A 25,570-nucleotide genomic window follows, 5' to 3' on the forward strand; every position below is an offset into this window, starting at 1 on the left:
GTATAAATTGTAGAGGATGTCCTCATTTTCTTAAGGGAAATAATATCGACAGGATCTTTTAAACATGCAGTAAAATTTCACACACCTTTAGGCTCAATTAAAATAAGAGCCACAAAACTAAACAGTTAAAACCATAATATTTTACAAAGTTTTCTTTGATCCAGGCTCAACTACTCAACACAAAAGCAATCCATGTGTTCAGTAAAAAAAAAAATTCACATAAATAAAAATGCCTGTTTTTTCACAAGTACAGTGTTGGTTTGTACAGGGAAATATCTCAATTTTCTGCACTGAGTTTCCACCAGTTTTGAAACTGTCATAGGAAAAACAAGAATCTTATTATCTGAGTAGTTATACTTGTCCTAGCATCCACTGCAATAAGATTACTAAAATTTTGACCTATAAAGACAAATGCATTCATCATTTGATTTATTCAGCATTGTTCCTTGTGATGAAAGCACATTTATAAAATGCAGAAATTGTTTTTAACTATCAAGGACATGCATCGTTTCCTTTTGAGCACATTAAGTAGCTTGCCAACATCCTCTTCAAACATGGTAAGTTGACTAGATGATCCCTAAACTATTTTGGGGTCCTCAGTATGTCTGGCCCACCTGTTCAGAATGTTTCTCTCTCTTGCGGCCTCCTGCACCGAGGTTGGCTTCTGCAGAGAGATGTGGCTCACATAACTGAGGCAACATGGGTAAAACAAGTCCGTCTACACTGACTGCACACCACGCAACCTTCGCGAAAGCTTTAACAGGCTCACAGCTACTGTTCAATTTTAAATCTCATGGATGCTACAACAGAGGGGTCTGTGCCCCTCAAATTACCAGGCAATGGAGCTGGGACTCCAGGCTGGGCAGGAGGTTCCCCTCCCCCTTCTTCCCATTGCACCAGGCAGGTTTTTGAGAGCATGGGGGATGGGTACTTTCAGAATTTCACACCAAGCTGTGGTCTAGATGAAAACATAAGGGACTTGAGGAAAAGGAGACATTAGCCAGCCTGTAGTGAGCTGAATGGGGGCCACTTGAAACCCTTATCTGCCTGAAACCTTATTCGGCAGTGGTGCCTTCAATGAGGATGACATCATAGCATGATAAGGTATGTTCTACACACATACCAAAAGTGGCAGAGGCATACACAATGGGGAAGCCACGTGATGCAAGCTGAGACTGGGTGATGTGTCTATGTGCCAAGGAATACCAATGGCTGGCAGCCACTAGAAGGTAGGAAAGCATGGGACAGATTGTCTCCCATGCCTCTGGACGTAACCAACCCTGTCCACTCTTGATTTTTGAATTTCTGTCCTCCAGCACTGTGCAAGGATAAATTGCTGTTTTAAAGCACCGGACAGTGGTCCCACACTAAGGCAGCCCCAGGAAATCTCATGCATACTATATGGACTTCAAATTTCTTTGTGCACTGAAATAATTTCATCTGTTGGTTTCTCACAAACTTTCTTTTGAAAATTTAAATTGTTTAGGATTCATTTATCTGACAGGCAAATAGAAAGAGTGAGAGAGGGAAGGAGAGAGAGAGAAATATTTCAGCATTGCTTCATTCTGCAAATCACCAAGCTACATTACGCTGCCCCAGGCTGAAGCCAGGAAGTAGCCACCTTATCTGTGTCTTGGTCTCCCATGTGGGTGACAGGAGCCCAAGCAATTCCACCATACTTCTTTCTTTTCAAGGTGTGTTATCCCAGCGAGAGACTGAAGTGCTGCAGCCGAGCACAAACCAGTACTCCAATACGGGCTGCCACATGACAGGGATCTCACTGTGCCGCAATGCTGGTGCCTCCACCGCCTTTTAGAGTATCCTCACGTGCAGCTGTATTCTCGCCAGAGAATCACGGATTTCACTGGGCTTAGTCAACTGTGAGTGGAAATGATCGTGTCTGTGTGCAGGCGCCACTGTCCGAGAGGTACATCAGTATACAGGAAGATGATAGGCAGACATTGGCATTACTGTGGGGGAGGGTAAGCAGAGATCAAAGGAACATGGATTAGACCGATTACTTGGTCCTTGAGAAGACAGATATGATGTGCAAAGACAGAGGATGAGGCACGCAAGGTGAGGAAACACAAGGAACCCATGGAGAGCAGAGCGGCTGCTTGGAAACAGCTAGAAAGGGGTGAAGACGCTGTAGAGGAAAGGCTTACAATGATACCTTCCCTATAACCTGTAGCATTGAATCAAGGACTCCTTCAGCCCCACAAGCTGGCTGACTCATAACAGGGAAGTTCATTCACTCCAAGTGGGGTCTGCACTGCGAGGCCCAGGGAGAAATGGCCCTTGCCCCTCCCAGGGTTGGGGGTCCCAGGCCTTCCTCACCCTTCCAGCTGCTGCCCACACAGTCACAGCACCTGCTCTCCCTGACCCACACACTCCATGTGGTCTCCTTGAGTCCTCAAGCTCAGTTACTGCCACACAGTTTCTGCAGACCACTGCATGTTAACAGCTTCCAAGAATGAGGACACAGAGGTTTGGGGAGGCCACCGTTTGGCCCAATACCATGTACCAATGTCTGGGGTTGAGATGGGATTAAGACAGACTGAAGAACACAGCTTCTGCAGCTCGATCCCCAAAACCAAGACGGACACGGGAGCGGCAGCCAGACCCTTAGAGGTAATTCCTTGTCCAGAAACAACTGCTTTACACTAACTAAAAGAAACGATCACAAGAACATTTCAAAGGAGAATCTTATGACTAGACAATAAACAGGGCTCTTTACACTTGACATAGTTACACACATACATATATGCGTACATGTGTCCTGTATTGCCTAATGACTCATTCTGATTAATATATTCATTCATTTTCTTTTTATTACTTCAGATTGCTTTCATCTCTTAATCCATTCACTTTTTTTTCACATCAAAATTTAGAAACTTTAAAATACTATTCCCTATTAGTGGCCATTCAGAATCACTTTAATGGGAATTCAGCTCTGCTAAGAGCCAGTGTCCTCTGCCAACTATAATTTACCTATACTTCAAGATTTTTAATTTGAAAAGCCAATAAAATTAGACACACTTCTGGATTTAATGCTTTTCTGTCATTTAAATCACCAGTGGATATTTAAGAGCAACCCCTACAATAGGTAATCCCGTCCATGATTTAAAATTTGCTAAAGCAAATAACCAACCAAAAGAAAATAACAAAGAACCCATAAGCCTCCTTTGATTCAAATTCATGCTCATTAATGAGATCTCGTTAATATTTCATGCACAGCCTCTTCTCATTTACTTAAAAATATTTCTGTAATGGAGAAAGAAAATTACGCACCGCTCCTGTGAGAAATGAAAAATTCAAATGTGTTTAGGGAAGATCTTGAGCTAAAATTCAAATCATGTTGCTTAAGCATTTCTAAAAGCACCTTCGAGCCTCTGCTGCAAGCTGGACCCAGAGGCACAGCAGAGTCTCCCGGAGCAGTGTTCGGCATAGGCCAGGGCAGGGCAGCATCGGCACCTGCTATATCTGTGATCCAGTGAAAGGTCAGGCACACCCACAGGGATGAGAAATGGATGCCTGCCCATCTATCCCACCAAAGATCAGGCCAAAAACAATGCCAGATGGTCAGGGCCACTGTGCTCCCCTAGGGCAGCACTGCTTGGCAAGATCTGCTTGGGGTTGCACAGCCCACTGTGTCCAGGAAGCTGCATGTCTATTCTACAATCAAATTTCCATATTTCTCAATTCACAAAATGCAGAATGCACTGCTGTTTCAGTCTGGTTTTGCTTCAAACGCAACGGCTCAGATTTTAGGCACATGGGGATGTGCTGGATGATGCAAATGCAGAATAGCTTGAAATATCACTGCAGGTCACACGCAACCTCTGCTCTAACAGACCAGTCGGCCTCCGGGGTCCTCAGGAGGACCTCCACGGGATGTAAGTCTCCTGTAAGACCACAAGGCTGGCTCCAATCACGGAAATCTTGCTTAACCATCAAGGTGCCTCTGTGGGAACATTTCACGACTCCAGGAGGGTTTCTCTGCCCCAGTGCATAGGCTGGTTTTTTCTGTTTTGCATATCTGTATCAGAACTCAGTAAAATGTCATTATCAGCTTAAGAGGTTTGTTGATTTTTCCACCAAGTTTTCTAAGAACAATTGCAATTAAGATGGAAAAAATATAAGCAGGAAACTATGGGATAACTTTTAAAAATATGATTTCAAATAATTTTTAGAATTATTCCAAAACACATTTCTCCTCCTGTTCATGGAGTCCACATCAGTAGAATATCCTGTGAGTTTCCAGCACATAATCAAAAGAGCTTGCGAGCCAGGGACTTGCCTACTTAGCATACAACACCCAGGGAACTCTGAGGAAACAATCTCCCCAAATCACTACATCTTTCTGAAAGTTTTAAAATAATTTTGAGGGGCTGGAACTCTGGCCTAGTGGGGTCCTGCAGCACTGGCATCCCATATGGATATCAGGTTCAAGTCCCAGCTGTTCTTGTCAATCCAGTTTCCTACAAACGCCTCTGGAAAGGCAGCAGAAGATGGCATTAAACGTCCCCATACCCACATGGAAGACCCAGAAGAATTCTGGCCTTGTGGCTTTGGCCTAGCCCAGCGCTGTGGCTTTCTTTAGCTCTGTGTCTCCTCTTTCAAATAAATCCTTAAAATAACTCTGCAAATTCAATAAACATTTAAATGAAGCAAATAAAGAATAAGAAACCAATATACAAGGCTAAAATATTCCTGTTTCTATAAAGAAATTTTAAGGGCTAATTCACTCAAATGTAAGTGAAAGTTCGTGCCTTTCCAGGAACATGCACATGCAGTCTTCCAGTAAGTTCCCTCCCATGTCCCATTAGCCACACACTCTGACAGAAACACACCAGAAACCAGCGTAGGGCACGGAACAGAGGCCTCGCTCTCCCATCTGTACTCAACGCTGCCAGTGCGCCAGAGCAGACTCAAAGGTGGAGACATTCATCGTAGGTGGGAGTCAGACTGAAGATACGGGGATGCGGATTTCATACTAGTGAACAAAACGTGATCTTGTTAAGAAGACAAGCAGGATGCTTTGAGATTAAATGTGAGGGAGTTTAGGAGGGCTGACAAGTGTGGGAAAACTTAACGTTAGGGAAAAATAACCTGAAAAAAAGTCATGGTTGGGAATTGGGGGGAAAAAAGATGCAATCGATTCGAGATGCCTGATGGTAGTCCAAGCTAAGGAGTGTGAACAGCATTACTGCATCAAGGAGAGGACGTCCTCGGAGATTTGGAAGGAAGAAGCATGTCTCACAGACCAGGCAGAGGATGGAAAGAGCGCTGAACACTGGGTCTTCCTTAGAGCGGACAGCTGAAACAGAGCGCCTCTGCACTCACACACACATTGCAGACGAACCAGCCCAGAAGCCCCATGTCTGTCCCATCCTCCGCGTCACAGCCAGAGCCTTCTGCTCCCATGAAGATACAAGTCTGTGGCCATTACAAGAAGCACCACACGGCATGCCTCATTACCCGTTCCCACAAAGCTAAAACAGCTTAGGAAAGCAGAATTATCTCGGCTGGCACCAGTTTTCACTGGTCACAACAATGCACCCTAAAATATGAGACACTGGAGGTGAGCCCTTCTCCCTGCTGTAACGGCGCGGTTCCCTTCACTCACCCTTCCTGCGTAGTGCATAACAGTGAATGCTGAGCCCGGGGCCTTGGGGGCAACATTCCCATTGCCATCCTTCACGGGGGAGTACACTGCCTTCGTGCTGGAGGACTCCAAGAGGCTCTGCAGCTTCCTGGCGAGGCTGGAGTCCATCGACCCAACCACCTGACTTTCTTCATCCAACAGAGACAGAAATCCAGACGGCTTCTGAAAGTTAAGAAGAGATACAGCTTTTCCCAATTCTATCACATAATTTGGTAATACTGTCAGTGCACACTCACGTGTATTTATGCTTTATTATATTTATATAGTCACTCGGAAAATCTGGTCTTTGCTTTTAATGTGCTTTCATATTGCTCACTGTTGTGGGCCGTCCATCGGGGAAGAAGGTGCCCAACAGCATTTGGTGACTAGGCGAATGAACTATTTAAAAAGTATATTCTCATCTTAATAAGCAAAATAAAATTACAGACCATGTGAAAATCCAATTTTTCTACCCTAAATTCATATGAAATACTTCATACTCATAATGGGACAAGAAACATCAAGCAATACAATCAATGATGATATTAAATCATAAAAACTGTGGCAGAATCCCAAGAAGAAGTGTTTCTCCAACATTTATTTTCAACAAAGAAAGTCAGTTGGCATCAAAAATTAAGAGGAGAGAATTTTCCCTCCATTACATAATTTGGATTTTTTTGTTAGTGTTGGTGCATGCTCATTTATATTTTATTACATTCATACAGAGTAGGAAAACAAATCAGTTGTTGCTTTTAATTTGCTTCTATTTTTACTCAATGGTGTGTGTCTGTGTGTGTGTGTTTTAAGTAACAATGTAAAGTTAATTTCATCTGAAAGAAAATGCTGCTTAACAGTGAGTAGCCTGCCATCTCTCTCTCACACGGAATACTGTGAGAGGAAGTTTTGAGATGTCATATTCTGGTTAATAGAAGGTCAGCTTTGTACCTTCAGTTCTACAATTGTTTTGAGCCTTTCTGAGTCTCCTGTTATACAAAGGAATATCTGAAGGCTGTGTGCAGCTGTCTGGAGGCTGTCTGCCTTGGGCACGAATTGGTTAGTGCTGACGAGAGGAAAACAGCATCCTGACATGGGCTTGTCTCCGGAGATGAGCCCCTCCAGACACAGGGAGTGGGTTCAGATCCGCAGACACTCAAGTGCTTCCTAGGAAATGGCCGATAATGCACACACGGCCCGGCGGTCCTTCCTCGCCCTGCTCTGCAGAATGCTCACAGCACCTAACACAATGTGCTCACTCTACATGCTGTTCCACCGCACTGCTCAGCAACGAGGGCTCGAAGGAAGAAATGTGTGCATGTTCAGGGTTGACGTGCTGTTCTTTGGGACGTCCCTGCTGTGGGGTTGGTTGAACCTGCTGACGCAGCTGCAGAGCACTGCATGACCTGAGAAACCCAAACCTGGCTGGGAAGGGGAGCAGCAGGCAGTGGAAGGAAGGTGAGGGGGAGCGCAGGAAAGGGACCACATGGACAAAGGCTCATCCACAGCAGGAGAGACTTCTGTGACCGATCACAAGACTAGTTTCAATGGGAACATTTGGAGAAAAAAGTCCATTGCTGGGCACGAAAGACTAACAGCCAGTTTATGTATGGCTTAGAACAGCCAGGGACCCTGGAATGAGTCTCCAAGCAGATCTCAGAGGTGAGTGAAAAATGGAAATTTAGGTTCCAAGTCTCTAGAACAAACAGGGAGTAGTTCCCAAGGCAGACAGTCAATGCAAGCAACCTGCTAAGGGGTGGTTGTGTTCATGTTGCTTCAAACAGGAAACAATTATTTATATGTATCTATAACCAAGTGATTTGCTGGGGAGTAAGTTCAAGGTTGATATTAAACTCACAGGCTACTCTATGTCAGGGCATGCTTTCTCCGCATGTGGGGATGCAGACACACACACACAGAGCAGGCTGAGCAGGGCACACTGGCTGCTTCAAGGTTGTCTGTGGCGGCTGATGTCCAGGGCAGTGGCAGAGCTGCTCTTTGGAGCTGAGAAGGTTCACTTGGTGGGAAGGCCTTTCCAGGGTATTCTGTGCTTTAGTGTTAACAAAAGAGGACAAAGAGAGCACAGTTACTGTGCTCAAGCAAAGCTGAAGGTCTCCTGGGCTGGGATGGCTGGTTTCTACCAAGACATTTGTAAGCATCATAATTTGTACTGCCTCCAAATGCTTAAGAAATATGTGAGTGCGGGGCCCGGCGGCGTGGCCTAGCGGCTAAAGTCCTCACCTTGAACGCACCAGGACCCCATATGGGCACCGGTTCTAATCCCGGCAGCTCCACTTCCCATCCAGCTCCCTGCTTGTGGCCTGGGAAAGCAGTCGAGGACGGCCCAAAGCCTTGGGACCCTACACCCGTGTGGGAGACCCAGAAGAGGTTCCTGGTTCCCTGCATCGCATCAGCGCACACCGGCCGTTGCGGTCACTTGGGGAGTGAATCATCGGACGGAAGATCTTCCTCTCTGTCTCGCCTCCTCTCTCTGTATATCTGACTTTGTAATAAAAATAAATCTTTAAAAAAAATTTAAAAAAAGAAATATGTGAGTGGGCAGGTGTTTGGTGTAGCAGTTAAGATGCCCCTGGGAACTCCTGCAGCCCACCCTTCTTCAAGCTCCACCTCCAGGTTCTGACTCAAACATCCTGCTAATCCAGAAGGGAGCAAGGGATGGCTCAACTACTCATCTCCCTGCCACCCACAGAGGCGAGAGTGGAGCTCCTGGACCCTGAATTCGAACTTGTATAACCCTGCTTGTGGTGGCCATTCAGAGAATGAAACAGCCAAGATCAGACATGAGGGTTCTCGCTCTCCGTGTGTGTGTGTGTGTGTGTGTGTTTCCCTTTCTCTCTCTGCCTTTCCAAAGCATTGAATAAACCACTTAAAGAAAAACCTTCAGTGCTATGTTTTCTGCATGTCTGTAGTAAAGCCATGAAAGAATGGTGGGCACCAATCTTCCTGACTTTAAAACTTGTGGAAACATCTGAATTAAAAAAAAAAAAAACTAAACATGGAGGAATATGTGATAAGAAAAAGATCAACCCTGGCTTTTAATTCCTTCAATTGTCAAGGTGTAGGAGAGACTGTGCTGTGTGGCTTTGTGTAAAAGGTTGTCATAAACAGTTTCTCCTCAATGGCAGAAGGCTTCATCCACCAGCAAGTGCGGCCAAACCTGCCACACCACGCAAGTGCGGTAGGCATCCAGGTGAACAACTGCCCAGGAGGACAGAAGACACATCTAGAACCACTGAGGTGCAAATCCTAGCAATGTTGAGGAAGAGTGGTGCAGTACAATTTCTAGAAAGGAAACAGGTGTTTTTTAAATACAGAAAGTGCTTCCTGGTAGAAAAACATGCATGTCGGGAGAGGGAGGGAGGGAGGGAGGGAGGGAGAGAGAGAGAGAGAGAGAGAGAGAGAGAGAGAGAGAGGGGAAGGGAGGGAGAGAGAGAGAGAGGGAGAGAGAGAGGGAGAGAGAGAGGGAGAGAGAGAGAGAGGGAGAGAGAGAGGGAGAGAGAGAGGGAGAGAGAGAGAGAGAGAGAGAGAGAGAGAGAGGGAGAGAGAGAGGGAGAGAGAGAGAGAGAGAGAGAGAGAGAGGGAGAGAGAGAGGGAGAGAGAGAGAGAGGGAGAGAGAGAGGGAGAGAGAGAGGGAGAGAGAGGGAGAGAGAGAGAGGATAAAGACTGCAAGGCTCAGCCCTTACTTTCATGTTGTTCACTAGTTGTAGGTTGTCAAAGACAGGGACAGCCAGAAACATCTTCCTTCCTTTCCAACCCATAGGGATGAGACCCTGCTATTAAAACGGCTGCTCCAAGGAGGAACTCGCAAGTATGATAAGCAGGGCCGAAGTAACCTCAAGCCAATCACTGGGACAGAAGAGCGAGCTGGAAGGTGGGAGGCAGAGGCTCCCCCAGACAAGTGTCAGACCTGTGAATGAGGGCGCTGGCTGCAATTACAAATCAAACAAGTTGGTGCGTCAAGAGATGCACCTGAGAAACCCAGCTTTGCAGGAATAGAGGGTAGAAAATGACATACCCTGTTCCCTGACTAGCTGAATGCTGTTTTTCAGATTCAAGTGTTTCTGAGATATAAGAACAGCCATAATCTATCTTCCTGTACCTGTATGGAGGGACTACTACTGCTCTATGATGCAGTTTTATCTGACAGAGACACGAAGTCAGAGTTTTTCATTGCAGAGTACAAAAACAACAAAGATAAGCAAAGACACCTGTCATGGCGAACTCTACCCTAAGCATTATACATGCACACATATATTTTTCTACCAATTTTTTAGAATTTAAATTTCATAAACTTTGAATATCAACATAAAAAAGATTATGATGATATTATTCATCTGAGATACTTATTTAATAGCAAAATGAATTTTATACTTTGGACACCTATAACTGCTAGCAGAATTCTACCCTGTTGGATCAACAGTGTTAAGTATTTTTGTATCAAAATAATCTGATGTTTCCAATCCTTTTAATGAATTAATAATTTTCCATATGCCTCTTAGGTGAAAGATAACCATGCTTTTCAACAGATTTTAAAAGTTAACGATATGCCACATAATCTCAAACACATCTCAGAAACAGGCCTCCTGAAAGAAATTTCTTTGTCTCCAGGATGTCTAAATGCATGTATCCTGTTAAGTATCTAATTATATTATATGAATACCTGGAAAAAAAAATCCAAAACTCCAGTCTGGTTCCCAGGAGAATATGTTGTTTCCATGGCAACTCCCTCTCGTACACACTCCGCTTGCTCGTGCAGGAAAAGCACTTCGTTGACATAGTGGTGTATCTTCTCATTGGTCATGTTGACACACAGCTACCGTGGGAAGAAGGAAGCAAGTCAGAGGACACACAGCAGCACAGACCCCCTGGGGGAAACGCCAGCCCCACCCAGGCAAAGCATCGCAGCATCTCCGTGCAAGCCAGTGGACTGAGTCAGCAAACACCCAAGTGTAACTGTGGCCTTAACTTGTGTGTATGTCTCAGATGCACTTGGGCCACTGAAATAATGCCGGAAAGAAGAGATGTGTATGCTTCCACCCCCAAGCGCTATCACAGCAGGGTTTCCATGACATTCCACAGACAGGAGGCACCTTGCTTGGACTAGCCACGCCTGCCTGCCTGACGGAGCCCGGTGGACAAGCTGAAGTTTCTCTTAGCAATCATGACAAATTGGCCCATTTTTTTGTTGTTTTTTTGAAAACACACTTTGCTTCATTAGAAAATTTTTGTAAAACCTTTTTACATCATAACTATTTTTGCAAAAATTTTTTTCTTACAATCCTTCTCCTGTTAATTTGTTCTTCTTTGCATAGGACATACCCATAGTTGGGAAACTGAGATGCTGTTTCTGATCTGTAAAGTCTTAATTTCTTAATCTTAAAAAACACTTCACTTTTCTCTATTATTTTAAAAATAAGAAAAACCTTAAATTTAATCAAAGCAAAAAAACTTACTCCCCCTCTAGGCTTCTCACTCTCTTTCGTTTCTTTTACTCATAAAAAATAATTTCAAAAAGTGCATGGAAAATGCATATGAAAAGCTCAGCATGGATTCAAAATTCTTTTCATAATAAACCTTTTTCATGGTGTTCATTTTCCACGGATTTTTTGAATATGCCTATATATTAAAAGTAAGTTCTAACTATCAAATATTGGTGCAGGTGTTCGGGGCAATGGTTAAGGTATGACTTGGGATGCTTGCATTTCAGCTCAGAGTTCGTGGCTCAGGTGTGCACCCCACCTTGGATCAAGCTTTCTGATCACACACACCCTGAAATGCAGTAGATGACTCCAGTAGCTGCTCGCTACCCTGCATGTGGGAGGCAGGGACTCAACTGCATCCTCCCATCTCTGGACTGCCCCACACTTGGCTGTTGGGAGCGTTTTGGGAGTGAACCAGTGGATAGAACTTGTCTGTCTCTCTGCCTTCATAATTGACTACTTAACTAAACATTATATATTGACACACAAACAATAAGAATTATCAGATCCTGGTCAAAAGCTGGCAGCCTGGGCTTACTGCTCATTCTCGTTGCTTTAACTGCATCCCTAACTCCACAGTAAAAGGTGTGGTCTGTGAGGCAAGGGACAAGCTTCTGCAGCTGCAGCCCTTAGGCATTCTACCAACAACACTTCTGCGACAAACACAGTGCAAAGTCAGCATCTCTCTGAGTCACCTTTCTTCCTCTCCAGTCCACCTGTGGTCCCTGAATGTCTAGAATTCTAGCTCTGCTAGCTCATTTGACTAGGAATTACCACACACTTCTTTGCTGCTGGAAAGCAGATGCTACAACAGGTACATAAAACTGGAAAGCTTTAAAGGTATTTTCTCACTTTAAGTGATTAATTTATTAGTAAAAACCATAGTCACTTTAGAAAGAATACATCATACAGGACACTCAACCTGCACATGCTGCTCTTAAGGCAAACATAATTTGCATATGCATACAGACAACACTTTCTGCATATGTCTCATATCCCAGAACCTAGAAATCTGTAATCATCTTCACCTGCAGCACATAAACCCAGGTTTTTCACCATCCCTGAGCACAGAGACCTATGCCTAGGATACGCTGCACATAGGTATCTACACTGGTCATGCCCACCAGTGTATCTACCTGTACCTTCTTACTCCATACCATACAAGTTCATGTTTGTCTTCCCTATAGCACATAAATGTGTGTACCCTACCCTACAGCATCTAAGTCTGCCTCTTAACCCACAGCCTATAAGCAAAGCCCTAACCTACAACATGTCAATCGGTGTTTACATTTGTCTTATTCCGCTAAAGCCTTGTTTTACGCATCTCACACCCACACCATATAGTCTGTTGATCTTCTCCTACAACACATAGATCTACATTTATCTCATACACTGCATGTGCACCTACGGTCACCAAACATCACGGAAATCCTGCATGCCTTTTCCACAGGATACACTTTGATGTGTACCTTACTCTACTGCAATGGTCTGAAGACAAACGTTTTCTTCCTTACGATCCTGAGAGTATCTGTCCACAGCGTATCTCTACTGTGCACGGAGTGTGTTGACCTGGTGCACTCATCACAAATGCAACAGAATTTTCCAAAAGTTGCAGTTAAGAATTGAAATATTTTAAATTATGTCACCTTGCTTTCAAAATCATGTTTCTGTGTGCTCCCTCATTCTGGTAATTCACTTGGTAATTTTGTGAGCCATGGATAGTGAAGTTACTAAGACCAGGTTAACCGTCCCAAAGGAACAGCAAATAAGCCACTCTGGAATGGGATGGAAACCTGGGAAAGTTTGATTCTAGGAAGCATTCGCTGTAACTTCTCACATTTTTCACACACACACACTCACACACAGAAAACAACAACAAAAACCCATGCTGAGTCCTTTAAGAAAACACAGACTCTGGACTCAGCCACATGATCAGAGGTGTACCTGAAGGGTCACACTGCTCAGGCAACACACACGGAGGCCATGAAGAGGAAGGCGGTGTTTGCAACTGTGTGCAAGCATTCAAAACTGCCCCATCAAGCTCTCTCACATGTACCGTGTCCCAAGGAGAGGCAGCCCCTCTGGCTGCAGATGTGCCAGGGCGTGCATACCCACGACACACTTGATGCAATCTTCCTGTCATTTTGCATGGCTGGTGGTCTGCATCCCTGTGTCCACAGGAATTGCACCGGGGAAGAGCCTGCTGGAGCCCCCAGCTGCAACAGTCCTGGGCTCACTACCTGGACTGCTTTGCCTGACCAGCCTTTGCATAATAGAAAATGGCCTCATGAGAGGTTCTGAGTATTTTATTAGATTGCATCCTGGGGGATCACCAGGGTGGTGACACTAAGTAACAATGCAGAGGAGGCCAAACGGAGAGGCAGCAGGGCCAGAACGCCAGATGTCCTTGAGCCCTCTGCTTTCCCAGAAGGCTTTAAAGACCTGCTCACCTTCAGCTCATAGACAAACACTGGGCCTGCGCTTCCGGATGGAGAAACCCAATTTATTGCTCTTCTGGCCAGAATGATTTATAAAACACACAGTTCCTCCATTGAACTTCCAGCACTTTCAAGCTGCAGCATCCTGCAGTGGTGGGTTTTTTTTTTTTTTTTTGGTTTTTTTTTCTTTTTTTGTGGCATGCAGTGACCTTTACAATATACCTGAACCTTTTATTGTACATCATGTTCTTTGTATTCTGGAAGGGAAAAAAAATCCCAAAGTAATTTATTAAAATCCCACAGGGAGCATTCCAGTTTGATGTATAAAATTGAATAGCCTTAGGACTGAATTCCAGCATGCAGCTTTTATTACAGGCTGCTTTCTGGAATGAAATCTATATTTATATTTCTAACCAGGGAAAGCAATGCTGAGAGGAACAGTGAATCACCAGGAACATGTGCAGTTCAGGGGAGAATGTTCCTCATAATCACTCGGGTCCAATGTATACATTAAAATGTTTCAGCCAAAGTTTGTCTTTCCCTATTGCAAACTGTTCAAAGTGCGGATGGTTTGCACCAGTTAAAATACTGCTGCGTGAACTTCAAAGTACAGACCCATCTCCCAGTGCCAGCTACCCAGCTGAAAAATGGAAAACAAGGCACTGCCACTGAAATCACCAAAATGGTGGCAGAAAGCATGACCAGAACGAGCTACTTCTTCTTCATTTTCACAGAACTCCATGTGTCTCAATGCGCGTATGTGCGTGTGTATGTGGGTGTTCAACAGCACCGGAGCAAGATGGGGGACGATGTCCCCAAGACAATCAGCTTACATATGGAGAGGCACAAATCTGCCTCAAACGTTGGAAGATCATTGTCTTCCGTGTGGGACGGTCATCAAGTCAGCTTAGGTTTTGAGCACCAGACCTATGTCTGGGATACGGCAGAACTCCAGGTATTCCCCTGAGACAATGTGGGTGAAAGGTGAAGATCCACTAGCGATAATGGATAACTCTTAAGTGACTGCTTCATTAGCATGCACCCTTCTCTAATTAAAATACATGCTCTGTACATTAAATGCTGTTGCTAACTGGTTTAATAATAAAAATTACACACCCCTTGAAAACACTCTTTAGTCACACAACCTTACTGTTCTCCAGATGGCACGTCATTGGTATTAATGACAAACCTAATTTCTTGAGTAAATTTCCACCAACTGTTCTCCCTTTATTTTTATTGCTCAGTGAAATATATCTGAGGCAAAAATATAATAGAGCATGACATATACATCACAGAATTAAAGTGGGAGATTAATTAAAGCTGACTCCAGCTGGAAGGCAGAGCCCCAGGCATTAGACAGTGAATCTCAATCCTGCCTGCTTGCTGGAATTAACTGGGGAGCTTTTTAAAAAAGGGTGATGTCTAGGGCTGACCCTGGACCAATTAAATCAGGGGGAAGCCCAGACAGTGATGTATTTTAAAAGCGTTCCAGGTGATTCTCATATGCAGATGTGACGGAACTCATTGGGACAGAGCACACACAATCCATTAACTAATTTACTCATCAGAATCTACATGGATGGGGGCCCTTCTGCAGTCCATGACAAACTAGAAATAAACATAAAAGTTTATTCTGGTATGGAAAAAAAAATTAAACCCAAATACGTGAGAGCTCTCACAAAGCTCCTGAGAATTCTTCACAATGGAATAAATAGTGCATGGATACCAAAAATATTTTACACCAAAATACACACATTTTAACCCGATTTCCATGAATTTTTTGAAGGACTCTCAAATACAATCTACTGAGGAGAGACAGTGCGCATGGGAATGTTGTAATTCAGATCCTTGGTGTTTCGCAAACATGTTCTACAAACATTAATTACAAGAGACATTGAGAGCTGCCATCGAGGAAGCAGGAACCAAGCAGACATCAATCGGAGAAACGGAGAAACACTGAATGGAGCAGGACTTCTCAGTGCCTGGGACTCCCCGCTGTGGCCTGTGAAGACAGCCCTGGGCTCGCAGGCTGCACCAGGAGCCTGTGCCCCCCTCTCCTCGCTCCCTGCTCCCTGACCTCACTCTGTTGTTTAGAAAACGGGCCCACGGGGATGGGATAGCTCAGCAACTCCCTTGTTTCAAAACCCTGTCATTTAGTTCGTCTTCTCTGAGTTTCTTATTATTGTGCAGATCCGTGTTCTCTACCGTCGTTGTAGGGCCAAGGTTGTCTCTTCTTGTCATAGTTCCAGCCCTCTGCCCACGATCAGATGTTCTTATAAGAACAGGGGACCAAGGCTTTCTGCAGGGTGTGGCCACCAGCCAATAGCGAACCAGCATGCGCCCCGCCATTCCCACGACTTACCACTTGGAGCCTAAGCAGCAGCTGTTTTACTTCAGAGCTTTTAGTTTTCATTTTATAATACTGCTCCTCTTCCCCTGCCCCATCTTCTGCTACAGTAGATTACTGTTTCTTATAGGAAGCAAACTTTCTGTCGTCCTTCTTTGGCCTACCTCTGATATTTTCATATCAAACTACATAAATTAGATTTAAACACATATAAAAGGTAGTTATTTCACATGAACAAAGGTAGTTTTTCTACAGATTAAAAAAGCTTTCTATCTGCATTTATTTTATCTACTCTCTAACAGCAATGGAGATACATTAAACAAATTCTCTAGGTTAGGGGCCAGCACGATGGCTCAACTGGCTAATCCTCAGCCTGTAAGTGCCAACAGCCCATATGGGCACCTGCTCCTGTATTGGCTGTTCTGCTTCCCACTGTTTCCTGTCATGGATTGGAAAAGCAATGGAGGATGGCCCAAAGCCCTGGGTCCCTGCACCCGCATAGCAGACCTGGAGGAGTCTCCTAGCTGCAGGCTTCAGATCAGCTCAGCGCTCATCACTGCGAACATTTGAAGAGTGAACCAGCAGGTAAAATAGCTTTCTCTCTGTCTCTCCTTCTCTCTGTAAACCTGCCTTTCCAGCAATAATAATAATAATAATAATAATAATAACAACAACAAAGATCTTTTTAAAAATCCCATAGGTTCCATTCATGATATTTTTCCCATTAACATAAGCTATTATGATGTAGGAGCCCAGGCTGTGCTCACTCAGTCGCCACCCTCCCGAGGGGGTCACTCCCAGTTTTCGACACCTAGAGCTCCTGCTTTCGGCAGCTGGGAAAGATCAGAATGCAGGTAGTTCGGGGGGCTGGGGAGTGCTGCTCTCTGCCTCCAGAATGGTGTGCCGGTCCCTTTGTGGGACCATCTGTGCTCACGTGACAGAAGGGACAGGCAGGGGACAGGAGGGAAACAGGGTGCTCCCCTCACCTCCAGCTTTTTCCTAAGGACACCTGCCAATCCCATTCATGAGGGCAGGGCTCTCACAAGGAACCGCTTGCCAAAGGCCACACCTCTTGGCACTGCTGCTCTGGAACTGAGTTCCATCATGCCCTCTCAGGGGACACCACTGAAGCCGACACACTGGAAAGGTGGTTTGCAAGGCAGAGCCAGCGGAGGTGGACTCTTTGAGTTTGCTAAGGCCACCTGGCCTCTGTCCTCAGGCCTGGGATTCCTTCCTGTGGTCGGTGAGTTCTGACATCAGGCCAAGTTCAGTCCCAACCCTCACCCATCTGGTGCTCTACCTTGAAGAACTACATATTGGATTGATTGATTGACTCATTCATTAAAAATTGGCTTGGTGAAAAATCCCACTTTGGGGGTTGGGGTGGAAACCAATGGGACATAATGTTGATTACAGCACTATTGTGTCCATACTTAATAGTATAAGTTAGGATTTTCCACCTGTGGGACTGTCTTTTGGGGAAATCAGTCAACATACTGTGGGAAAACATACCTAGCAATCACACAGAATCCCAGCGAGGAGGAACTGGGACCCCACGCCTGTCACCGGCACAGCTAGCGGGGGTCCTGACCTGCAGCATTCCAGGGATGGGTCCAAAGTCAGACGTTCCTCCATTCCCCTCCACATTCCTGACTCAGACCAGCAGTGGGCACAAGTGTGCGTTCACTCAGTTCTCAGGTAATTCCCCAGCCACAGAGAGGACACCCAGACAGGATCGGCAGAGCTGGGACCATTTAGAAGTGGGAACACCTAACCTGGGAGGACACCCAGACAGGATCGACCATTTACAAGTGGGAACACCTAACCTGGTTCAAGGAAATAAATGCTCCTTTGACAACTTGCAACCCATCCCTCACGCTCTCCTTCTTATGCTTTAATCAAGTTCAGCAATGTCGACACACTAATGAACACACGTGTCCTCAGATCATGTCTAACTCACACTGCCCACTTTCCACGCATCCCCTGTGTTTTCTATGCAGAGGCAGCTGATTCTTTTTCCACACACTTTCTGCACTCATGGTTGACGGGGTCCATGCACAGGACGCATTTATTATCTTCCTCCCTGTGTGGCTTCTGCCAACTAGCAGTTACATCAAGGAGCTTCATTATATTCTGGGTTCTCTCTCCCACCTTCCTTCTCCCCTCCACCTTCCTATGTTCCTCCCTACCTTCCTGCTTACAGTAATACTTGACAGTTGTCTCATGCATGCTCTCTTTTTAAAATAATGTTAGCAATTGTTGGTATTCATTGCCTAGACTCATTACTTATTAAGAGCTATAATATTGTCTTGTTCTCATTCTATCACTCATTCTTCATCTACTTGCAGCATGGCACCACGTTACATTTGTAAGTTAACACTGGGAAGTACTCTCCCTCATTTATATATGTGAAGCTAACTAAGGGCTCTCTCCTAAGTTAACACATGAATATTAGATTGGATCCATTCTAATAGTAAGCTTTTCGGTTAGAAATGCAGTGTTTTTCCATCAACTTAAACCTTGTTTGACTTCCAGAATCATCTCAGAGCTCTATCACCTAGGTTGTTTACTTATTTTTGACCATGGAATGCTGTCTTCTTCTCCACTGTATTATCCAAAAAGCTATTTTTGGCGTATATGTTATAATTTTACTTCCTACTTTGCTGCCAAGCCCTCTTGCTATTTGTACAAGTTAGCCTCATTCATCTTTTGGGGGTTTTCTAGATGCTTAAAAAAGTAGAAACCCTTAAAAGTAGAAACACATTTATCTCTCCTTTCTACTTCTCATGCCCCTAAGAGCATTCTCTCTGCTAATGTCATTGGCACTGAAATGTGTAAACAATATGCCCTGGCCTTCTTTATTGTCTATTTTTTCCAGCCCTGTTCACTTGGTTCTCATTGGGCACACTTAGAAACAGAGAGTATAGTAGAAAGGTTTTCTCTTCAGGGACTTGGAAATATTTCTACAGTGTTACAGATAAACTTTATATAATAAAGGAAATTGGAGTTTATTAAGTATAGGTATTACATAACTGACAGTGAGGTAGCATTAATATAACATTTAATTATCAGAGTGACATATCCAGAACCTTCCTGATTATACTTGGAGACTCTGTGTAATATGCTTCTCAGTAAAGGATCAAACTACTTCTGAGCTACATAAGTGGATTTTTCCCCCTAGAAATGGTCTTCATGACAACAGCAGAAACAGTTCCCAACGGAAATGGTTCGTTAAACATGTGCTATGGTGTGAATGTTCGTGTCTCTTCCAAGACACAAGATGACGTGCCTAAAAGGTGGGGCTTTGCCAAGAGAGGAGGTACGGCACACAGTCCCACCCTGGTGAACGTGATCTGGAACTCAGAATAGAGTGAGGACCCAGTGATAACTCCCCACCAGGAGGCAGCGCGTCCTAGGCAGAGTCCACCAGCACTCTGACCTTGCATTCCCTGGATTCCAGAGACCGGACCTCAGTTTCTGTGTCTACACATTACTCAGTTTCTGGGTTTGGTTACAGAAGCCTAAACTGAATAAGACAAAGTCTAAGAAATTTCCTGTGAGATGAAATACACTTTAATTGAATAATGTCACTGGGACTGGCACTGAGCCATAGCAAGTGTCACAGGTGTCGCATGTGGGCACCAGCTGGAGTCCTGGCTGCTCCACTTGAGATCCAGTTCCCTGCTGATGTGCCTGGTAAAGCAGTGGAGGGTGGCCCAACTGATTGGACCCTTACATCCACATGAGAGACCTGGAAGAAGGTCCTGGCTCCAGGCGCCAACCTAGACACGCCATTGACGTCACCGAGGTCATTTACAGAGTGAACCAGCTAAAGGTTCTCCTCTCTTGCTTTCTCTGTCTCATACACACTTGCTGTCTGCAGTGTGTATTTATTTTCAAATAAAAATGAAAATTTAAAAAAAAAATCAAAGAATATTGGTAGGGCCATTTAATCTATCAGCATTTCTGCTTCGAAGTGAGGAGTGTGAGGTCTGGATGTTTTTAACAACTCCCCAATTGTGTCCTTGTCCTAGACATGAAGCAAGCTTCTTCCAGAGGGTCAACCTTCAACAGACACATCTATTTACTCCTGAGAAAGAAAATCACTAGAAAATTCACAATGTAGTAAAAAAAATTTAACTTGTTTTCCCTTAACTGAAAAGGCATTCATTAAGTTTCTATTATACACAAAACACAATTTCAGCGCTGGTGGTGATGACAGTTTAGTGGGCAGCTGATTGATGAGCCCATGGACTCCCAACAGAATTAAATAAACATTTACAAAAGCACTAATATTTTCTGGCTCGATGCTGAACACAGCATTGATTTCTTAAGCACTGGAATTTCATGACAGAATAAGAAGAAAGTCCACTTTGTGCTGGCAACACAGGACTATAGAACGTATCAGTCAAACAGTACTTTGTAATGTAACGTTCACACACTAAGTCAGGCTGAGAAAACAATGTCCTCTTGAGTTCTGGTTGCAACTGCGCACAACAGTAAAACAAGCTCCCTCATGTTTTCTAAGACATTTACATTTTTCATGTTTTATGTTTAAGAATGCATACCTATCGATTCCTAAAAGCAGCTTTTGACATTTAAGAGAGACTCCTGTAGATTTGAACAGTTCTTGTAATGCAGACATTTCAGCCTGTGACTCTAGTCTACACTACATCACCAGGGCGTGGATGCACAACACTGTAATACAATAAGTGCAATTCAATAAGAAGCCACGGGGAGGTTGAACGTGGCCAGCACCGAGGCTGAGAGTGGAGCAGCTGATGTGGAGGAGAGTGCCCCTAGACACGTCACAGCCAGGTTCCCACCTGTGCCACGTGCGTGTCACCTACCAAGAAAGGGAGCAGTAGTGGCTCTCCCCCAGACACAGACATGTGTGTTTCCATGGTAACCTGAGACTGGTGCTGACAAGATTCAAACAGTGGAAGCCAGAAGCTGTCCTCATGGTCAGCCTGGAGCCTTGCAATGGTGGGTGGAGGGGACAGCTTCGACAGGTCACTTGCAGGAGTGGTTTCGGCGGGTGACTTTGAGTTGCTGCTTTCTTTGTGCTGACTGCTGTTTCTCTTATAGTGATAAATAACCTACAGCACAGAGGCTTCCTTCCCTATTCATCCAAGGACAAGCACGAAAGGAGAAGAAATTGAAGACCTCTTGCTCTTTGTTCACATGGATCTTTCTGCAACGTCATGCACAGAACATGGTTCTTGCTGACCCACCTGAGCAGGAGCACGCAGCATGATTCCGTGCTTTCTTAGTGAGGCACAGCTCTGTCAGTATCCCTGCTGACATCAGTAGGTAGAGCTACCTAGCGCTTCTGAACATGCCAGTGTGTCGGTAAACAACACCATTGAGATCACTCTATAAATCCATTATGATCCCAACTTTACAGAGAGGGGCACCGTGGTTCACTACAGATTCTTCATCCCAGCTGGGAAACTGCTGCTTGCAAACATCAGAAAATCGAGTTTCAAATTTCCTACCCAGTGCCACGAGTCACATCTCTACCTTGAGAAAGTGAAGCTAAGTAAACCATCTAATTGCTGAAAGTTTTCTTCAAACACGGCATAGACAGAGTCCCTCCTGGATGGCTTTTTTTGTCTTTCAATCTGCCATTTTTCCTTCGGCTGGCTAAGCCAAGTTGTATTTTTAGGTTCTTCTTTAATGTTGGATTTTTAAGTGTATTTAGCTGATAAAAGTATCCCTATAGTACTATTGAAATGCCTAAATAACTCAGTGCATTTAAAAAGCCTTAAATCATAAATTAGACATAATTAATGTCCCTCAAACTTGGTTTTCCAATTGTCCTGTGCACGGATGCTGCCTGTAGGTGAGGCCATGAGAAGCCATCTGATTGTCCTGTGCACGGATGCTGCCTATAGGTGAGGCCATGAGAAGCTATCTGATTGTCCTGTGCACGGATGCTGCCTGTAGGTGAGGCCATGAGAAGCCATTCTGATTTTTGCCCAGCATTTCTGGAGACCTCTGCTTTGACTGCCAGCTCTGTGTCCTCTCCCTGCCTACTAGATGTCACATTTCCTAAAGCACAATTCAGGTCCCCACCTTGCACTGTCTTCTAAAACAAGATGTATTTTCCAATGCCAGAACACACAGATGTGCTGAATAGGTCAACAGACCTGAGATATTCATTTCAAAACAAGAGGGTAACATCCTTAATTGGATTTCACATTTGAAAGTAATTATACTTCCAATGGTCGCTGCACTCAAAAAGAGTTAAGAGTTGAAACATGTCACTATGGTTCATGATATATCCAGAGAAAGGCTACTCACTTGCTCAAACTCATTCTTCTGAAATTCTTCAAAGCCGAAGATGTCCAATATTCCAATATTCAGGATCTGTGCACTGAAAGAAGATAATACCAAGAAATGAATGGCTGGCCCCAAGTCCTCTCAGCTTAGAGGAACACAGTCACTGAGTGCGTCACTATCAGTCTGGACTAGAAATAGAAAAAAAATATCTTGGTGTCTTACAGAAGATTCTGAGTGTTAGTATTAGCTGTTCTAATCCTGGGGATCAGACACAGGTACGTCGATATGCTAATTTTTAATTTACAAATGCTGCCTGTGCAAATGGCTTAACATTTCTTCTCTGAAATAGCCTTGCAGTTGTCTCCTGGGAGTGGACTTGTTTTCCCTAGAGGAACTGAGAATTCCTTCCTGGGGCACAGCGTCACATGAAGCCCACCACAGTGAAGCTCCATGTGTTCTGTGGCAGAGCAAACCCAGCCTTTTGCAAAAATACATTTCGGAGTTGGCACTAGGGTGCAGTGTTAAGTCATCACCTCCCATGCCATTCTATGTGGGGAACCAGTTCGCGTCCTGGTTGTTCCACTTCTATTCCAGTTCCCTGCTAATAGCCTGGGCAACAGGAGAAGCTTGCCTAAGTGCTTGGGCCCTTGAACGTTCATGGAAGAACTGGAAGAAGCTTTCGGTTCCTGGTACTAGCCTGGCTCAGCCTTGGCTTTTTTGGCCATTTGGGAAGGAAGCAGCAGATGGCAAATCATCTCCTCTCTACCTCTTTCTCCTTCTTCCTGTCCCTCTCACTACACAACTCTGCCTTTCAAATGAACACATTTTTTAAAACTACATTTTACATATTTAATAATGGATCCTTACAAAATGAGACTTGAGAAACTGAAAGCTTGAAGAAAATTTTAAAGAAATCAGCCTTGTGATTCACAGAGATGTGGCACCTTCTTGAATTCACTGCACTTTCAGTCAGGAATAAAGTCATCAGTGCTCAACATCATAGAGAATATGAGCCGGGAAAGCCGCTCTGACAACTGTGAGGCCGTGCAGGGTGAGGGGTGGGCCTGGCCTGGGGAGCCTGTACAGGTTTGCATCTGTTTGTTTCTTTCCCAGACAGCCTGGGCTGACCCAATGCAGGTCAGCAAGGCAACAGGCTCCATTTCCTCCACGTCACTAATGCAGCCTCTGTGTGGTGCAATGCTGTTCTTTCTTTTTTCTGCCAAGATATAGCCATTGCTTTGAAGGCCAGAACTGGGGGGGGGGATGGGAAAGTAAGCAAGTAAGAGAGAGAGAGAGAGTGATCTTCCGTCATTTGGTTCACTCCCCAGGTGGCCACTGTAGCTTGGGGAAGCCAGAAGCCAGGAGCCTCGTCCAGGCCTCCCACAATGGCTGGCAAGGCCCAAGTACGTGATCTGTCTTCTGTTGCCCTTCCTAAATCATCACAGGGGAGGCAGACTGGAAGTAGCGCAGCCAGGACTTGAACCAGTGCTCGTAGAGGATGCCTGCTTCCTTATCTGCTGTGAAATCCACCTGGACATTGGATGGACCATTCTGATGCCTTCAGCAGTCCACACGATTCTTGGCTTGTTGGCATTTACACTCCACTTTTTGTGCAAACTGCAGCCCCCCAAATGTGTTTCTGTACCTGTGTGTTATTGTGTTGTTTTTCAGCAACGTTACCCAGTCATAATAGCATCTGTAACACGTCACTGAACTGACTATTTTCCCCTTTACAAACATAGCGGAACAACTCTGACATCCTGTTTGTAAGTTTATTTGTTGGGTGTGGGAGAAACGTGAGCTTCATAAAGCGGAAGCAGGGCATTTAAATAGCCGTTCACATGTCAGAGCTTGCCAAGCAGGGAGAGAAAGGCAAAATGTTCCATGAATGACTCCCACAGAACAATTTGGTTTTTTAGATGAGAAATTTAAAAAAATTCTGTATCTCACCTAGTGTTCAGAGTCTATGCAGATTAAAGAGTTAAATATTAAAACAAAAATTGAATGTGAAAAAGTTTGTTTTCTAATTGTTGGGGAAAAACAAGAAACATTTAAATGTGCGATTGTGTAACTGTGGCCAGTGCTGCAGGACGTGTAAGAGCTTTCTGTTCGAGGCAGTGTTCTGAAACTGCCTCAGTCCCTTGGCTTTATTTGTAAAATTTCTATGGGCACCTCTGTGGGGGCCTGTTTTATCTTAATTACAGAAACAACAATAAAGAGAAATAACAAATATCCAACACTGGAGACACAATTAGTTAAATGGCACGAATCCCATGATGGATTAATTTAATGAAACTGTCTCGTTAACAGAAAGCAAGATATAAATTGTGTGTAGAGAACAACCCAATTATACATCCAGGGGAGCTGGAAGGAAACGGAACAAGTCGCAGAAGAGGGAACAGCTGCTTTGAGTCTGTTCTTTTTACTGATCCATGTTTTCCAAGGTTTCCCTATTGGAACTGTTATTTTTATAAGCAGTTAAGATGCAACTGATATCCAGAATGACAATATGAAAATATGGAAAACGTTTATGATCAACATGGAGCGAAAAACAGGCCTTGGAAATCAGATGTCTATCTTTACAGAGTGTGATTTCAACTCTGTGGCATGGGAACAATGAAGCACATATTTTCCTAGGATGTTGGATATGGAGGGGACTGCTTAATTCTCTATATATTCTGTAGTGAGTACTGGATCGTATTTTTATCTTTAACTTTATTAAAAACCCTTTATTTACAAATATTGAGGACTAAGCACATGTCTGGGTGTTTTCTGATGTGGCAGAGCAAAGGGATGGCAATGACCTTCAGAACAGAGAGGAGGTCACTCCAGTGGCAGGAGAAAGGTGCTGGTTCTGCCAGTGGGGAAAGGCGCTGCTAGGTCGCAGGGGTCAGCAGAGTGGCAGGGACCCTGCTCTGTAGGCCACGTGAAAGGTTCAGCACAGACAACCCTCCTACGCATGATGTCAGCTGCGCTCACCTCTGACTCTCTCCTGTGTCCAAGCTGGAAAGGGCAAGAGGCAGCAGGGACGCCAGGCCACCGCATGCCCAGCTGCCCTTGTCTCAAGGGTGCTGTCTGGTGCTGACACCCAGAGGAGACCAGGTGGTTACGCAGACAGCACGTGCTAGCCCAGCCTGGGACAGTCCACCACAAATCAGGAACAGAGTCACACACATGCAGATGGAAGTGTACTCCTCGTCACTGTCCTTCTCCCCCCTCCACACGTCCCAGATACAAGATTCCAAACACACTTGGACACAAAGCAGAAATGCTTTTTCAAAAAGACATTGAGGAAAGAACAGGCATTCTTGGTTGAAAACTGAAGTGCAAGTCTGGAACATCTTCGGGATGACTTGTG

The 25,570-nt window shown here is 44.6% G+C and overlaps 1 protein-coding gene across 2 annotated transcripts in view; it reads right to left on the minus strand.

Annotated features, from left to right (window-relative positions):
- Window positions 1–25,570, minus strand: part of MYO16 (myosin XVI) — a 375,466-nt gene that overhangs the window by 137,490 nt on the left and 212,406 nt on the right. For both annotated transcript variants that reach the window (XM_058670587.1, XM_058670588.1), the window contains 3 exons: window positions 22,234–22,306; window positions 10,323–10,475; window positions 5,630–5,830 (listed from right to left, as the gene is read on the minus strand). In XM_058670587.1, the coding sequence (XP_058526570.1) occupies window positions 5,630–5,830; window positions 10,323–10,475; window positions 22,234–22,306 (427 nt within the window). The remainder of the gene's footprint in view (window positions 1–5,629; window positions 5,831–10,322; window positions 10,476–22,233; window positions 22,307–25,570) is intronic.

Source organism: Ochotona princeps, chromosome 12 (genome assembly GCF_030435755.1).
Source record: "Ochotona princeps isolate mOchPri1 chromosome 12, mOchPri1.hap1, whole genome shotgun sequence".
NCBI classification, from domain to species: Eukaryota; Metazoa; Chordata; class Mammalia; order Lagomorpha; family Ochotonidae; genus Ochotona; species Ochotona princeps.